Source organism: Lagopus muta, chromosome 3 (assembly GCF_023343835.1).
Source record: "Lagopus muta isolate bLagMut1 chromosome 3, bLagMut1 primary, whole genome shotgun sequence".
Classification (NCBI taxonomy): Eukaryota; Metazoa; Chordata; class Aves; order Galliformes; family Phasianidae; genus Lagopus; species Lagopus muta.
In genome coordinates, this window is record NC_064435.1 from 22386237 (window position 1) to 22405364 (window position 19128).

Below are 19128 nucleotides of genomic sequence, written 5' to 3' on the forward strand. Positions count from 1 at the left end.
TTGCGCTTCTTGTTATTTTACCTTATACATCCCACTTCTGTAAGGATGTTTAGTTTTCTTCCACACTAAACACAAGGCACAAATGTGGTTTTCATTCCTTGAACACCCGACGCTAACTTGTTTTTGGTGGTCACTGCTGGCAAACTGAAGTGGTTTCTGAAATCCAGAGCCTTATTCCAGCTTAGAGCAGTATCTCAGATTCATTGCATGCAATTTATTCTCCTTGTGCTGCTTTCTTCCAGATGAGTGAATTGTGGGTATGCATAGTGTCTGTGACACAAATTAAAATCAATTTTTAAAGAAAGTATTTGGAAAAAATACTTGAAGGCAGTGAGTCATCTTAAAGACAGAGTTCTAGTTTCACCTTAAAGTTCAAAGAACACTTTTATATAACTAAGTTTTGCTGTAATTTCCTTTAGCAAAGTGATGCAGTTAATACCATGTATCAAATTTGGAGCCGGGGTTGGCAGGTGAAAAAGCAATTGATGTATTTGGGAGTTTGAAAACAGAGTTATCAGTAAACACTCTTCTTAAGCCAAATTCTCACTTTAATTTTCTACCCTGAGAAGTCTTCAGTGTCATTAATTGTATCTACTAAGAAAATAGAAAGTAGAAGAATCTGTAATGAAACCGAACATAGAGGGAAATCCTCTGACATTTCACTAACTTGTTAGTGCTTTATGAGGGATGACTCCTAATTATTTGTACTAAAGGCTCTGTAACCACCGTGAACAGAAGCAGAATATGTGTGTGAGCTCTTTGTGTACTTCTGTTCAAGATAATGCAGAAGGGTGTAACCTATTTGCATTTGCAGAGTCTTCTCTGAATTTACTCCAGTAAGGCTCATTTCATGCAGCTATAAGAAAACGTGTTAAGAACAAATAAGACATTTTATTAAAATTACTCTACAGTTTTATTGTGCTCTCATTCTTGGAAGAAAAAAAAAAGCAACACTTTAACTTTGGGATATATTACTTCTTTACAGTCTCATGGTATTACCATGCACGATGGGTTTTGTACTAAACATTGCTATTCTCTCCTCATGATGTTGTTTTCTAGAAGTCTCTGTGTGGAACTTTAAAGGCAAAAGTCTACAATTTCACATACAAAGAATCCAGTTTTTTTTAACCAACAGAAAACGCTCCACAACTCCAAGTTTTCATTTGTTTGAAGGTCAAAAAACCACCAAATTCTGTGTTTTCCATCCCAGACCATGAATCAGTCACAACAAAGTAGGGCCACAATGGTATTCAGATTCCAGTCAGGCTGAAGTATTATTTAGTTGTAAGGTTAACTCACCTATGGAGCGTAATTAAGTGATGCCAAAACCTCAGCTGCTTTCAGGTTATGACCAAGGACAAAAGATGCCTCATTAGAACAAAAAGCGTCCCATGCTTTTGACAGCATCCAGTCTAGAAAATATACCTTGTTCAGCTTTTCACAAAACACATCTGCACAGGAGTCATACCTGTAGGGTGTGCCAAGACCACCCAGCACGATGGCTACAGAGTCAGGATAGGGCTTGGGAGTTCTGGTTTATTGTTTTAAGTGAAAACCACCAGACGGAGCTGATCCTAAAGGAAAAAAGTGGTCAGAAAGCAAACTTTTACAGCATGGCAGTAAATTTGGAGCTTGTTAGAATGTGGGGGATTAATGGCAACAGGGGGATATTGAAGAAATCACAATAACTTCAGGAAAAAAAAAAACAAATCCAATGTAACTGCTTTCCCTGCTTGAGTTCTGAACACCCAATGCCATCTGTGTACATTTACAACTGTTTTTAAAGTAATTCGTACCGATGTGACCGATGCTTATCTGAAGCTGCAATCTTCATTTCATTGTATTTTAAGCCAGTGTAAATTGATGGAACACTGGGAACTCTTCCTACAATTATTTTAAACTGTGCTGATGATCTTTTTCCATGGAAGGGCCTAAAATTGATATTGTTAAAAACATAGGAATTCATTTCATTTTGCTGTTTTACAACACCAACCTCACAGAGATCTTTCAAAACTTCAGCTGGTCAGTAAAAACGTTTCTGCAGACAGTGCAAAACTCAGACATTTCTGTTTTAAAGGATAATAAACACTGTGCAATAAACAACATTGGTACGTTTGCAGCTTCTCTGAAGTTTGTCAAATCCTGATGTCTCGTATAGTCTTACACCTCAAATAGATTTAGAAGCACTGCAGCAGCAACTCTAAGACTAACAGCGTCAGAAATATAGAAGTCAGGTTTTCCCCATCCATCACTTCACAGATGTGGACGGGAGGGATAAAATTTTCATTGACACCTCATAGAGCACACACAGCAAATGTTTACTCTGCTCTTCTGCTTTGAAGATACCGTCAAGCACTCCACTGACAGCCATTCCTGTTCCTGCTTGTTTAGACACAGTTCTGAAACGCAGAGATATGGAACATGAAAAGTATTCAACTTCAGTGATTTCACAGTGTGATGACAACGTTATATATTACAAATCCATTGCACACCCAAGTTTAAAACACACACAAGTACTGCAGTTTGAACTATAATTCAAGCTATTTGGGAGGAAAAAAAAAAAGAGCTGTGACCCTGAGTTCTTCATGAACTTCAACCATTTGGAGAGGGAGAAACAAAAGTCATATTCACCTCCACATGGCTGCCAGGCAAGAAAACTCTCATTTCAGCACCGTGGATTCAAAGGGAGTCTGTGCCTAGTAACTAAGCAGAAAGAGCTCCATGGTGATCCTGCATTAGCTGCATGGAAGGATTTTCAGCTCTCTTTTCTCCAGCTGCAGAGTGAGCATCCATTGGACCAAAGGACAGTGCAGTCACCCAGGCTGGCATGTGAAGCTGAGCTTGTTTGTTCATTGTTTGTTTCTAATGCAAAGATGTGGGGTCAGGCACAGCATTTCTCTTCAATAAACGCTTCTAGCTCTCACTCCACAAAGTCAAGCTTACATAGTACTTGCAGCTGGAAACACAGAATACCCAGTGTGTCCATGGCAGGAGGCTGGAACAAGGTGTTCTATAAAGTCTCTTCCAATCCAGCCATTCTGTAGGGGATGAAGAAACTCATAATCCTACAGTCTCCTACAGAGCAGTCATACCAACAGACACTGTTGGGAGTTTGATCACCAGAGAAGTACATGCACATTTGCTCTAATTTGGCCTTTCAGTTCATGTAAATGCGTAGTGTGGCAAATCTGAAGAGGGATTTTAATTAAAATTGTAGATTTCCTTCAACTGAGTCTGATTCCTTCTATCAACTTGCCAAGTGAATCCTCCTTACTATTAGAAATCTATTCCAGACGATAAACAGACTCATTTTTAAAACACTGATAGTTTATTGTTTAATGCACGTGGTACTGAAAGAGTTTACTGAAATATTTTATCTTACACATCCAGAAACACTCCTGTTTACGAGATGAACAAAGCTGGGTTTCAACAGCTGCACACGCCAAAAACAAACTTTGCCTATTCAGTAGCTAAAGGTATTTATACATAGAAATGCAGTTTTATGAAGATCTGTCAAGTCAAAATTTTTTAAGTAATTACTTCTACTGCTCACTCTTACCCTTCCAATAAGCTTGCCATATAGTCAAAAGGACTCCTGCTTAGAGGGAGAGCAATATTAAATGCAAGCTCACTTCCCAGCAAAGCAATATCCTGTTTACCATTCCAAAAAGGCATATAGGAATTTACAACTACTGTGGATTTCCTTCTCAACATTTCATGTTAAAGGTTCAGGCTACATTGTACAGGCTTAAAATAAATGCTATGCAGAACTCAGCACTGAGAATTGCTGCTGAAGAGAAGCGTGCACTTTTCTGCAGATATTTATAGCCTTCTCTGCTCCTGTGATAAGCAATTTGGAGGGGTAAAGCACTCAACATTTTACTTCCATTCAGAAACTACACAGTGATTTTATGCCTTTTAAACTCCACAAGCCTAAATGTCCCATGACTCACTCTCTAGTAATTCTTTTCATTAAATTCAATTGACTGATGAGCTAAAACTGGATAACAGGTACAGAAAAAACAGCATGGAGTTTGTATTAAAAATGTAGATATTTTGTTATCTATTTCTGAGCAATCACTAGTTTCTCTATCTTGTGTCTTATATTACGAGCTGTGATCATTTTCTGTCCTCATAATAGAAGTTTAAAGCAAAAAAAAAAAAAAACCAAAAAAAACAAGATGACTTGTAAAAGAACTGAGAAAGCTGCTTTTAAGTATAGGCAATAAGGTATGAAATCTCTGCAGCTGTATCACTGATGCAATATCCCCAGAAAAAGCAGGGGTATAGATGATTTAGGGTTAGCAACATATTGAATGCAGAAAAGTAAAGTGCAAATATTTCAAAAATTATAATGAAAGCCACAAAGAACCTCAGAGAAATCACAGTTTCCAAGACTCTCAGATATTCAGTGCACGCACAGGATTTGATCAAGATGCACGCAGGCATTTTTATCTCAGTTCCCACTAAGACTAAAGAATAAAGTTGTCACTCTGTAAATCCAGATATTTTTTGGCAAATTCTGCAGGTGAAGTACATACTTTGAAAACAAGTAGAAATGAAGATGTAATCTTCAGGATAAGAAAGCTTTTCTGTGTTATGCATAAAGATGGAAACTGGTGTAGGTATTTTTGAATATGTTTTAAGATTCATAAAAAGAGTTTAGATCTCCATGCCTTCTTTCCAGAAGTCACAGAATCACACAGAATCACAGAATCACCCAGGTTGGAAGGGACCCCAAGGATCATGTAGTTCCAACCCCCCTGCCTAGCAGGGCCACCAAACATACACATTCAGATCAGGTTGCCCAGGACCCCGTCCAACCTGGCCTTAAACACGTCCAAGGACGGGGCATCCACAACCTCCCTGGGCAGCCCGTTCCAGGGCCTAACCACTCTCCTAGTAAAGAACTTCCCCCTAACATCCAACCTAAATCTTCCCTCCTTCAACTTAAAACCATTTCCCCTAGTCCTGCTGTCGTCAGCCCTTTTGAAGAGTTTACTCCCCTCCTGGGTGTAGGTTCCCTTCAGGTATTGATAGGCTGCAATGAGGTCACCCCGCAGCCTTCTCTTCTCCAGGCTGAACAAGCCCAACTCCCTCAGCCTGTCCTCATAGGGGAGGTGCTCCAGCCCCCTGATCATCTTAGTCGCCCTCCTCTGGACCCTTTCCAAAATCTCTATGTCTTTCTTGTACTGAGGGCTCCACACCTGGACACAGTACTCCAGATGGGGCCTCACAAGAGCCGTGTAGAGAGGGACAATCACCTCCCTGTCCCTGCTGGCCACCCCTCTCCTGATGGAGCCCAGGATCCCATTTGCCTTTCGAGCTGCCAGAGCGCACTGCTGGCTCATATTCAGTCTCTCGTCCATCAGGACCCCCAGGTCCTTCTCTGCCGAGCTGCTCTCAAGGACCACTCCTCCCAGCCTGTACAGGTGCCTGGGGTTCTTCCGGCCCAAATGCAAAACCCTGCACTTTGCCGTGTTGAACCTCATCAGGTTCACCCGAGCCCAGCCCTCCAGCCTGTCGAGGTCCCTCTGAATGGCATCCCTTCCTTCCACCGTATCAACCGCACCACTCAGCTTGGTGTCGTCAGCAAACTTGCTGAGGGTGCACTCAATTCCCTCATCGATGTCATTAATAAAGATGTTAAAGAGCACCGGTCCCAAGACAGACCCTTGGGGGACACCACTTGTTACCAGCCTCCACCTGGACATAGAGCCATTGACCACCACCCTCTGTCTGCGGCCTTTCAACCAATTGCTTATCCATCGGGTCGTCCACCCATCAAATCCACTTCCCTCCAATTTGGAGATGAGGATGTGGTGGGGGACCATGTCAAAGGCCTTGCTCAGGTCCAGGTAAATGACATCAGTCACCTTCCCTTCGTCCACCAATGCCGTCACTCCTTCATAGAAGGCCACAAGATTAGTTAGGCATGACCTTCCTTTGGTGAAGCCGTGCTGGCTGTCTCGGATCACATGCTCATTCTTTATGTGACCGAGCATGTTGTCCAGGAGGATCTGTTCCATGATCTTCCCAGGCACGGAGGTGAGACTCACCGGCCTGTAGTTCCCCGGGTCCTCCCTGCTCCCCTTCTTGTATATGGGAGTGACGTGACCCTTCCTCCAGTCGTCCGGGACCTCACCTGACAGCCACGACTTCTCAAATATGATGGAGAGCGGCTCGGCAACCACCTCAGCCAGCTAGTCAGTAACTTTGTTAGCTGATGGGAAAAAATACAGTAATTTTCTCATTTCTCTCTCTTGAATTTGCAGTCCAGACTCGAAAATGTCACTCTTGTGCAAAATATTACACTTGAGCTTCAAAAGGATCATAAGATAAAAAGAAAGTCACATCTCATTAATAGGCTGCACAGTCTGGCAAAGACTGGAACTTCTGTGACCGAAATTAGATTTAGGACTGTCTGGTTGTGTGGCTTTTGGAAAACCACTTGACTTCCCTTCTCTGCCCATTAGAAAAGACTTCCCACAATAATAGTGAAAAATCACCTGTAGGCTGTGGTGACTTTGTGAAAGAGTATCTGCGACGTCACAGGGCAGAGCTGGGAAATTAAATACATAAAAAGCACCATGCACAACTGCCCCACATCCTCCTTGGATTCAAAGCAGCATTACTTTAAAACAGATATGCCTAATGACCAATTTCTACTTCAAAGCAGCATTATCAGGAGGAGAAATGTTTCTTATTGTTTGTCATGATAAATAGCAAATGCAGGTAGTAATGCAAATGCAAATAATGCAAGTAATGTAAATGCAAATAGTAACTACTAAACTAAGATGAATTCTGAAGTGGCTAATCATCTTTAATGTCTTGTTCTTGTCCTCCAATGGGACCTCAACTCTGCTATTAACTTACATTTTACATGCATTATGAATTTTAATGCTGTGTTGTTACATCATGCTACATCAAGCATGAGAGTGTAGGATAAACATCACTGCCACTATTTATTAGTGAATCTGAGGTAGATTCAAGTAATGCTCCTCAACTCACCCTGCAAAGCTGCTGAAAAGACAGTACTTGAAGCCACTGTCCTGGCCTCTGTGTTGCCTTGCTCTTTGCTGTCTATCCTCTGGAGTTGCCCTCTTTAGATTCCATACCCTGTCTTTCACCTTTAGAAAATGTTCTGTGGTGATGAAGATTCACTTCACTTATCACAAAGCTCTGCCTGCCAATAACACAGGCCAAAGACATCAGCAAGTGGAGGCCCTGATGGAGCTCTTACCCTTGTGCTCTTCAGAGTCATCTCAATTGCATTTTGCAGTTTCTGAGGCCCAAGGCACAAAAAATGCAGACTCTGGAAGTCAGGCAATCTTTTCTAATACCCATATAACCGTACAGACACTGAGGAAGACAGAATGGAACACCAAAAAGACTTGGAAAAATCAAAATATAACATAAACTAAAGAAGGCTGGCCTGTTCAAAGTGAAACCAAACTACAAGCCAAAGACAGCGCAGAATATAAAGTTGTCATGAAGGTCCCTCTTCCATGTGCCAAGATGATCAATAAGAAGAGAGATATCAGAGCTCTTCCACCAGGTGCTTGTACAACATATTTATGAAACAACTGTAACTACAAGTCACTGCTCCATAGCTGGTCAAATCTTCATGCAAATGGTTTGGAGCTTCCAGAAGTAACTATGGACAAAATATTACTTTTTTCCATTACACACATGGTGAACACATTTGGTGGATGCCTTTTCCTTAGAGACATTCAAGGTGAGGCTGGACAGGGCTCTGAGCACTAGATGTAGCTGTAGACATCCCTGCAGGGCATATGGACCAGATGACCTTTCAAGCTCTCTTCCAACTCAAACAATTCTATGATTCTATAATACGTGATCAGGCTCCCATATTTGGCAGAAAAGAGAACAAAAAAAATCAAGAAGTTTTTCTTCCAGAAAGTCTTGAATTTTCCCATTCAAGAGTGAGCCGTGATGCACGCATCATTAATTTCTATGCAGAAAACATTGTTCACTTCAACCAGCAATTAGTGGTAACATTTCTATCCTGTGCAATGATGAGATTTTTATGCTAATCATTACGCAGCAGTAAATTAATCATTTGGGCACATTTAGATGATATGTATATTTCATGAGACAGATATAGATATCAAGATTGGTTTGATATTTACTCATGGCAAATGAAAGAGTCTCAAATTGTTATGGGGGGAGCATACTAACTAAATATACAGCCAGAAATGTTTGCAGCGTAACAGCAGAAGAAGCTGTTTCCTTGTACCAAGAAATAGCTCTCTTTGCTTTTAATTATTTTAGAGGAGGTAAAAATCTTGTGGGATTGAAATTCCAATAATGCTTTGACATACGAAGAACAAAAACAGCAACTTGCTTTCTGATCCCGTATTTTTCCTTTTATTACTGGCAAAATTACCTATGTTACATTGTGTAGAATTGAAAAGAGATTTTTCATCAGCACTTGTGCTATCATCTAGTCGGCTAAACGAATTACGTATCTGACTCGTCCCTCCGTAACTATGTCTGAAAGCTTTGTGTTGTAGCAAACAGGAAGGCTGCCCAGGGGCCTCCCTTCTCATCGGATGTGAGAGATTTGTAATACCTTCAGGAAAATATTTATTTGAAATTGAAATTTTTTGACACGTATTTAAATACTACTGCTCTTTTCTTCAGCTCTAAGCTCACAGACCTTTTCAGGCAAAAAACCAATCTAGTCCAAAGCTGACAGTATTTTATTTTATCAGAGGGAAGCATACACGTGGTCTCTGTATCTTAGAATGTCATCAAAATACTTACTGAAAGCACATATTTATGACAGCTGATGCTGACAATAATTGTAATAGAAATAACATCTTCAGCTTCTACTTCCTCAGCTAAGGTAAGACAACAGTGTTGTAGTGGTATACAAGTAGAAAGTAAAGTTATGTTGCTATACCTGGATCACTTAAGAAGTGTTCATGAACCAAAAATTGACTATGCTATATATGTTTAATTGCCAGCTATTGCAAAAGCATAATTGCTACACTGAGTGCGGATTAAGATGAGCTGTTGCACAGCGAGTACAAAAGCCCACAGGGAAAGAAATTCATTACCATCTCTCCGTTATGGAAATTTTTGAGAGGTACATCTCAACGAGAAAGGACATCAGGAGAATAATGCGAGCATGTGAAACTTAAGATCTGAGAACCGTTACAAGTCAGACCAAATAGAACAGGTGAGTCAAAAAGATCAAAAAGATCATAATCAAAACGATTATTATTTTAATAAAACCCTGCTTTTTAGGGAAAAAAAAAAAGATTGGTTTTCAATTGAAGAAACATAAGTTTTAATTTTACTGTTAACATAACAAAAAGATTGTGATTTTGAATTTACATCTGCTCTGCAGGTCTTCTATGCATCCAAAGTTACTATGAAGGTTCAATTTTCATCAGGAGCATGGTGACCCTAGTTTTTAAGGCTTATTTAATCGACGAGCCAACAAGCTCATCTTGGGATGTACTGTGGAGTCAACGCACATACGGCAGCATTGTTCTCTTCTCCAGAGAGCATTCCTGACTCCAAAGACATCAAAAGATCTGACTTGAGGCATTTAAGAATTTAATCACAGAATTGTAGGGGTTGGAAGGGACCTCCAGAGATCATTGAGTCCAACCCCCCTGCCAAAGCAGGTTCCCTACAGTAGGTCGCACAGGTAGGCATCCAGGCAGGTCTTGAACATCTCCAGAGAAGGAGACTCCACCACCTCCCTGGGCAGCCTGTTCCAGTGCTCCGTTACCTCACTGTAAAGAAGTTCTTGTGCACGTTTGTGCAGAACTTCCTATGCTGCAGTTTCTGGCCGTTTCCCCTTGTCCTGTCTCCACTCACCACTGAAAAGAGTCCGGCCTCGCCATTCTGCCCCCCACACCTTAGATATTTATAGACCTGGATCAGGTCCCCTCTCAGTCTTCTTTTCTCAAGGCTGAACAGACCCAGTTCACTCAGCCTTTCTCCATAGCAGAGATGCTCCAGGCCCTTCACCATCTTTGTGGCCCTCCACTGGACTCTTTCCAAGAGATCCCTGTCTTTTTTGTACTGGGGAGCCCAGAACTGGACGCAGTGCTCCAGATGAGGTCTTACCAGGGCAGAGTAGAGGGGGAGGATCACCTCCCTCGACCTGCTGGCCACGCTCTTTTCAATGCACCCCAGGATGCCATTGGCCCTCTTGGCCACAAGGGCACACTGCTGGCTCATGGCCAACCTGTCGTCCACCAGGACACCCAGGTCCCTTTCTGCAGAGCTCCCCTCCAGCAGCTCATCCCCCAACCTGTACTGGTGCATGAAATTATTCCTCCCCAGATACAAGACTCTACACTTGCTTTTGTTAAACCTCATCCAGTTTTTTTTTGTCCAGCTCTCCAGCCTGTCCAGGTCTTGCTGAATGGCAGCACAGCCTTCAGGCATGTCAGCCAATCCTCCCAACTTCGTATCATCAGCAAACTTGCTGAGGGTGGCCATTATCCCCTCATCAAGGTCATTGATGAAGATGTTGAACAAGACTGGACCCAGCACAGACCCCTGAGGAACACCGCTAGTTACAGGCCTCCAACCGGACTCTGCACCACCAACAATGACCCTCTGTGCTCTGCTGGTCAGCCAATTCTCAACCCACCCACTGTCCAATTCACCTATAGAGGAAAAAAACACACAAATAAAGCCTGTTTTGAGGTGAGCACATGTGAAGACTTGTAACAACAAATATAATTTCACTGAAAACTCTCCTGAACCTCTGATGTGCAGAGCACCATACCTCAAGGAAAAAGGATTTAGAACAAAAATGAAGAGGCATCCAGTAATATCTGTGAAGGTCAAAAGGCTGCATTCAGAGGCAGCTGAGGGTCCATCAATGATACGCACCACTAGCTACACTTTTGTCATGTAAGTAAGAAAAAACAAACACTTGTCACGCCTTGAAAGCAGAGGAAATTTCTGCTATCTTTCTTTAAATAATATTTCTTAAAAAAAAAAAAAAAAAAAAATAGCAGGATATCTCTAGGCACCCCTTATGTTCCTGAAATGATTTGGAAGGAAAATTGAAATATTTAATTCAGTTGATGTAAAGCCACTATTAGGGGGTTTATCGTGGTAACCAGGTATCACAGTTATTAATTCCATAAAAATGAGTGGCTCATCACTAAGCTATTGCTCAACTACTGAACTCATAAACAGCACCAGAGATGGGCTGCCACTCAGTTTAACACTCTGTTACATTAGTTGTTTTGCGTTGATTAGACTGCAACACTTGGTCACATCAGTAAGGCTGCCTGTTGCAAAACTTAAAAGGAGAAGAAATCACCATGTCACACAGAAATGAGAAGAAATAAATGCCCCACAACATTTCCCAACAGCAGTCACATCTTATCTCTTGACACCTCTCAAAGTTTGAATACGCATAATCTTTCAGCAGGAAAACAAAACAACAACAACCAACCAAAAGCAAGAATTAAATTCTCACATTAATTCTTCCTTGAAAGAGGTACCAGGGTCCTCTTGCCTTTGTTCCAGCACAGCACGGGACCCCAGCAAAGAGGGCTGCTCTGAGAATGTCTCCAACAGCAGGAATCAAAATCTACTTTTACGCTTCGTTTGGACATCAGCTGGCAGGTAGTGAAGGTCACAATCACAACTTGGATGGCTTTTTCTGGAATATCATCAGTTTCAGAGAAAAATTGCCACATGCAATTCTCTGCGTATCACTGTGGGGAGTTTTCCATCAGAAAGAAGAGAACAAGGCACAGATTTCTATGGGGAGGTGACCAAAGACACATGGGAGCTGCTGCTGTCTAGAGATCTGGACATCCTGTTACCGACTTCCTATCCTCTATCCTGGTTTATCTGAGTCTTTCATGAAGTAACTTCTAATAAGATTTAAAAGCAGGAACTGAGTGAACTATTAAAAGCCATGCTATTTTACCGATTTGACCATTCTGCCATACATTACCATTAAAACAGCTGAGATAAATTTGTTCTGCGACCAAAAAGCACATTATTACCTTAAAAGTGAAAGAAGAAAAGATTAATTGCACATCATTTGAATACACAGGCTGAAAGACAGAAAATAAAACCATAAATATGTACTAACACAATGATTATTCTGATGCGACAAATTTATTTTGTTGTATTTTTTCTGCTGCAAATGATCAGTTTGCATACAAATGATTACTTCATCATACCAAAGAGATACCATACTTTCATCAGAAATTTTAGAAGTATTCAGGAAACTGTGATAATCATAAATGGAAAACGTTAAAACAGCAAAAAGAACCAGGAGTGTGTAAGAGAGTATACGCTTTGGAGAAAACAGACAAAATAATGTGCAAAATCAGGGTGAAAAAAGGAATTTCCCACAGCTGTAGACCACGTGTCTACATGGGGACTCACAGTCTTCACTGATGAACAGAAATCTTCTCTCTTGACTCTTTATTATCTTGGCAGCATCTCTTCCATGTCAGCAATTATATAGGAGACAACAGCCCAAACAGCAGCACAGAGATTCATCTGGTTTGGATCCTGAACTGTCATCGTGTCCCCTTGAGAATGATGAAACCAGAAGTATTTACTGAGGTCATCACGCAAGCTGGCACCTACCGAGAAAAATGGGCAATATTCCATTATAGGAATACAAATATTTAAAGCAGACAATAAAACTTCTGCACTGCTTATTATTAAATCCACATACAACTGTATAAAGTTCCATATAATAACTGCACAGAGCCATGGCATGTGCTGTTTGTACGTTTATGTTAGCTGACCTGAGTCTACATGTAGCAACATAACTTCACACCGGGAGAAAGCTGCACTTCCCCAGAGAGATTCATTCCCCCTGTAACAGTGTGCATCCATTTCCATCTAAGACTACCAGAGTCCAATCAAGAAAATCCATACAATAACTCACACACAGCAGCACTTCCTTCAGTTCTCAATTCCACAGAATTCTTTAGTCATGAGACCTTGTATCAATATTTATGCCTACTCCGTTGATTAGTAATTGGTTAGTTATGAGTCCTTTTTTTGCTGTGACCTGTGCCAGAAAAGCTTTTTGGTTCTGATTACGAGTCTCAGTTCACCACAATGATGTGCTGTTTCAGAGCAGTTTTCCAGATCACCTGAGATAACCCAGCACGCTACATCACAGTGGCTGTCAAGAGTCCCTGTCACCCAGGGGCAGATGCAAGTTGGGTAATGGAAGCCACGGCTCTTCCTAGTCAGGCACAAATGGCTCCCTCTGGCACACAGAAAGGTCTGAGGTTCCTCAAGCAGCGTGGGCTCAGGGAGTACAAATACTGCTGGTGAGGAATCAAGTCACTTAAGGCCTCAAAGAAGAATGAGAGCAAGAGAAGTGGAAGGAGCTGCTGTCCAACAGACACTGCAGCACAGACACTGGTGAGGTGTTTGTCACTTCTCTTTCCGGCCCTCCTCCACGTGGTCCAGCATCCACTGCCTCACCCTGACAACCTTTCTCCTTGCTATTAATTCACTTTGAGTTTGCTATCCTTGCCTCTTGTTTCTGCTTTTATCCCAGAACCCCAGGATGGCTGAGGCCGGCAGGACTCTCTGGGCCATCTGGCTCACCCCTGCTCCAGCACAGACACCCAGAGCGGGGCTCAGTCCCCAGAGGAGGAGACCTCAGGGCCTCTGGGCAACCTGTGCCAGCGCTGACACCGCACAGCACGGCAGTGCTGCCTGCTGCTCAGAAGGACCTACAGTGCTCCACTCTGTGCCCACGGCCTCTTGTCCTGGCACTGGGCACCACTGAATAGAGCCTGGCTCTGCCTTCTTAACATCTTCCCTTCAGGTGTTTATGTAGACTGATGAGGTCCCCCAGAACCTCCTCTGCTCCATGCTGAGCAGGCCCAGCTCTCTCTTCCTCTTCTCACAGGAGTGGGGCTGCAGGCCTTGCAGCGCCTTCAAGGCCCTGCTGGACTCTCTCCAGTACGTCCATATCTCACATATTGAGGAGTCCAAAACCACACACAGCTTCCATCTTCTTGTCATTTTATCAGCTTCCACTTGCTTTATATTACTGTAAACGACTCTCCCATCATAAGAAAACTTTACCTAAAATTCAGAAAATAAGTAAATGTGGTATTTGCCAACACCACATTGATTTCCTGCTTGTAATTTCTTGGGCTCGATTCATTTACCTTGCAAAATGCTGAGGCATAGAAAGTGTGCAGCTCTCTGTGTAGGAAGTTGCTAGCACAAAAGCCCCTTTTCCTTGGATGTTCACAGAGCAGAGAAAACAAGTTTTGATATGAGTTAAAGAGTAAGAGCTATGGGCCACAGTCAGAAACAGACTGAAATTACTCCTACTATATTAAGTACTATGGAAAAAAAATCAGGACTGTTTGATTATAAATAAGAAATGAATAAATTATTCATATCTTTACTTACAAGCAGTGGAAAATCAGCATCAGATGATGAGGGCTTTGATAAATTCACACGCGTTCATAAGACTTGCTATAATGAGTTTTTTTCACTGAGATGCATGAAGCCTTTGATGAGAATGAAAGAAGAATTTCTTACAATATAACTGTACTTTCCTATAGTACATAGCTTTTGATCACTCATAGTCATCCAGGATATAGTCCAGCTCTTGCTGTGTAACTCCTGTTGTAATGGGAACTAATCTAGACTGCTTGTTTCACTACTCTTTTAGAGAGAAGGAAAACAAAAGGGATTTTTTCCATCTGATATGAAGATCCCTTCATAAGACACAATATGCAGGAAGACCAAAGGCTGCAACATATGCTTACATGGTTTTGTGATTTCATTTAAGAGGCTCTTCTTGCTCAAGAAACTTATTTACCATTGACTTGAATCGATGCAGTCCTACCCAAGTCTATGGGTTTGTTACAGGTTCTGAATTATGTTCCAATCATTGTAACATTCAATTTATGTCAACTCATATTCACTTTTTAAATTTTATTCTGAATTATTTTAAATATTGGCAATCATGAAGTAATTGAGCTATGATAAATCCTTTAACTAATGGAATTCTGCCTTACAGAAGCATTACAAGTTAAGTCACTGAGGCAAGTCCATTATAATTTTTTAACATTTTAATGAGAATCACAGCAAAAATGAATAGCCTGGAATTGGTAGTAGACGTTCCACTAATCATAGTAGTTACTAACTTAGAGGGTAGTGTCTTTTTTTCTCTGTGAATGGAACAAATATAAATATGTTTACTTCGTAATGTTTAACTCTGCAAAATGTTGAAATATTTGTTTCTCTAAATTGATATAAAAATAAGATAATGATGTAACTTTGATGCCAAGCAGTTACTGTGTAAAAACTCATGCAGAAGGATTTGTTACAAAGCGCGTCAGTAGAGAAAATATTGAAGAGTTCCTGATCTGGCCATGCTGACTCTTGAAAGTTTTTGGCTATTATTGAAGTCAGTGACCTGTAAACATTTTACGAGACTAATGAAAAGACCCAAAGAAAGGAGTTTCATCCTATGTAATTAGAAACAAATGTGAAAATCTGTATTCTTGGCCTTGAGTACAAGAGAAGTGTACAGTAGAGCACCCAGCACAAGCCTCTAGACATGAAACACCCTGGGACACAGATATAACTGTAAACAATTTTCACATCTCCTTCTCCAACTATGAGAGTGCTCTATATTGATGTTAGTTGCCAGAAGATATTTATGGCTTTGAGGTCGCCAGGCTGTGGGAAGATGCTGAATATTGCCCCTTCACCAGCACATGTCCCAGATTGAGTTCAACCTGTGCAAATGACTTTGAAGAGGGAAATTCTGAGGGGCTCTGCAGACAGAAGTCATGTCAGATTACTTAAATAAAGCCAGTGGGATCCCACAGCCCTTTTTCTGATATACGAACAGGAAAAAAAAAATACTTTAAATATAACAGTTATCCCACAGAATTTAGGTGAAAGGGAGAGAATTCTGCTTACTGCTTTGGACAGTAAGATTTCAGTGTAGATTGGCTGGCTGACCTTAGTGGATTCAACACAGACACTGTATTATTAACTCTTCTCAAGCAAAATCTGCCCAGTAGCCAAATTTGTCACTTCCAGAAGTTTGACAGTTATTGAGAAATCAGAAAAATTCACTTACATACAAATTTTAAAGCACTAATTACCAATTATTTTGTGCTTTTTTTTGGTTTTGTTTTGTTTTTCCCACTGGAGAGTGTTGTTGTTATTATTTAGATGGTGTAAACTCCCTGAGGAACAGCAGATACATATAGTAACAAATGGAAATTTATTTTTGCAAGCTATATAAGCTAGCAGTCAAGAAAAAACAGGTGAGTAGCCATGTCTCATAGATCTGCCAATAAATTATTTACCCATCTCCATGCTAGCTATCTACAAAGTGGATAGCAACAGCTTCACAAGTGTGCTGAATGGTCTAGTTAAGTACTTTAAAATCCTCAGATGGGAGGTGTTACACAGGTATACATGAGATATGTAACTCTGATTTCAGGTGGAACCAATTCACAAACAGAAAAACCAGTGATGGGCTCCATGCTCCACTGTTACGTTTTATGCTCTTTTCTGCTTTCCTTCTGTTCCAGATTGCAGAGCAAGAACACCCATAAAGAAAAAGGGAATGTTTGCCAAACAACCCTCTTTAATTGGCCTTTTTCAGTCTGTTCACATTTACAGTGATGCAAATCACATGAGGAACACTGCTGGCCAATAAGGAATTTAGTGAGAAACTGCTTTTAGCTGGAGGTAGTAAATGTTATGGCATGAAAATAGGGAATGTTAAAGGCAGCTGCCAAATGCTGTACTCATTATTCAAATGCATCAAAAATACTGAAAATCAAAACCTGAAAATAATCAGTTTCAGTAAGATACTACATAGATAATTGATTACAGGATGGCAGGAACCCCTCTTCAGCGGAGTGATGCATTTCAGCTGTCTAAAGGCTGCCACTTAGGGCCATTTGTGACTCCCTTAGAGCCACAGAAGAAAATCTCATGTCTGGGTAAATGTTGAGGCCAACAGCCCTCCTGGGTTGGACCGCGTGTTTGCTTAGGGGCCTAAAGCACACTCAGTAGGGATCTCCTTGAGGCAGCGAGGCACCGCCTCACTCATCTGCCATCGATGGGAAATGCTCACAAACACTCAGCCAATGCCTCTGACTTCTCAGTCTGGGCTTTAGGAGTTCTTTGTTGTGGGGGTTTTGCCTTTTTGTTCTTCTGCTCTCTACTCCTGTGATAATTTCCTTATACGTGACCTATTAGTGAGCATTGAGCAAGCTGCTGGTGAAACTGATTTTGTCCTCAGGTTACACAGCAAAGCAGCACAGCTTGTCCAACTTACTCCATTAAGGCAATTATTCTAAAAACATACAACCAGCGTGTGCCCTCCTGTGACCAGATGCCTGTTGAAAACTCAGAATGCACTGAGGGGCTTGGGGTGATGCTGGTGTCCTCTGAGCTGGCAAAATCATTGATCCCTTTGCACAGCAGGCAGGTGTCCTGTGATCAGATCCCACCTCTAGGAAACATATCATTGCCAGGTGTTGCAGGCCTGCTACACACTGTTCAGCCAGTCCTTCAAACATAAATCCATTTTTCTCCTTCTCCCTTCCACAAGTGCTTCACTGTCCTTTGAGACCACTCATCTTCCAAGCTTTGCCATCAAGTGCAAGTGTTTCTTCACAGATTGATTCACCACCATGAAGCTGTGAGAAAAACAGAGTAGTGGTGTAAAACTACACCAAAGCAGTCAATTTCTTTTTACTTTATTAATGTGAATTATGGTCGCTGTTCAGAAGCAATAACCAATCATAACAACCTGCTGCTTTTGTCATCGTAAACCCTGCCACCTTTCCATTAGTTCTGTTTGAGATGTGCCTGAGCTACTGTCATGACTATGCCCTGCTCCCAGATGGTTGTTACCACGTGCAGCAGGAATAACACTTGCCACCTTCTGTGCTGCTGTACCAGGGGCCTCATCTCCAGGAACATCATCTATTGATCCATATGGAGCTCTATGCTGGAGAGAGTGCAATGGAAGCCATCAAGATGCCAAGGTGCCTTGAGCAGTTGTTCTGCAAGAAGAAGCTGAGAGAGAAGTGACTGCTCAGCCTGGAGAAGGCTCAGGGGGGTCTCAACAGTGGGTATACATGAAGGAAGGGAACCAGACTCTTTGTATTGCCCACTGACAGAAGAAAAGGTAATTTGCACACATTAAAACACATCTGTACTCAAGAAAACACTTTTTCTTTTTCTTTTCTTTTTCTTTTTTAAAAATTTTCATTGTGAAAGGGGTCAAACACTGGCACAGGTTATCCACAAAGGTTGGATAGATGATCCCAAGAAATCCCTTACAGCCTCACCCACCCTGTGTGATTCTGCTATCCCCGGTGCCAATTCCTTCACTAATTCAGACATCTCTTCCAACACATAAACCATAAATACTTTTTTCAATTCTCATTTTGCTCCTTCATGTCTGGAACTCATTTCTTGAATCTCTGCATGACCAGCTATTTTACAGCAGTTTGATGTACTGCATAAGGCAGGTAAAAGCAGCCGCTTTGGTAATTGATAGTGACAATGTATTTTCAGTAATCAGCTGTGCAAGAGTATCTTGATGAAAACCCACCCACACACACTGAGGAATTCTGAAAAACAGTCCATTCTTTCTAGCTCTGATCTCAGCATGAAATGCACACTGTGAATATTAATTGGCTAGTGAGCAGAATATTTACCTGTCTTACAACATATCTTCATCAAGCAGCAATTTTTCACACGTTAATAAACTGTCTGCCACATTTTTTTCTTGCTAACTTAATTAGATGAGATACTGCTATTGAGATAAAAGGATGAATGAATCCCAGAATGAATGATGAGTGTGTCAGTTACGACCAGTGCTTTTTGTCAATCAGCCAGGCACACTACTGCCTTGATATACACTGCTGTAACTAGTCATCACTGGAACTGGACTCTATGGACAGACATTTAAGCTTTAAAATTATTTCTCATTTGTGCAATGACTCAAAAATTAGTTACTGATTATGAGCACAGACAGCTTCCACAAAAACTGAGGTATCTTCAAGGGGGGAAACATGTAATATCTACTAGGTAATTTTTCAGTACAAAATGTTTTGCATTACA

General features: G+C 41.3%; 1 protein-coding gene across 3 annotated transcripts in view; it reads right to left on the reverse strand.

Moving 5' to 3' along the window:
- Positions 1 to 4152: 4152 nt before the first annotated feature.
- CPQ (carboxypeptidase Q) overlaps positions 4153 to 19128 on the reverse strand; it is a 166875-nt gene continuing 151899 nt past the window's right edge. For all 3 annotated transcript variants that reach the window (XM_048940009.1, XM_048940008.1, XM_048940007.1), the window contains exon 8: positions 4153 to 12614. In XM_048940009.1, coding sequence (XP_048795966.1) covers positions 12454 to 12614 — 161 coding nt within the window. In that variant the 3' untranslated portion in view covers positions 4153 to 12453. The remainder of the gene's footprint in view (positions 12615 to 19128) is intronic.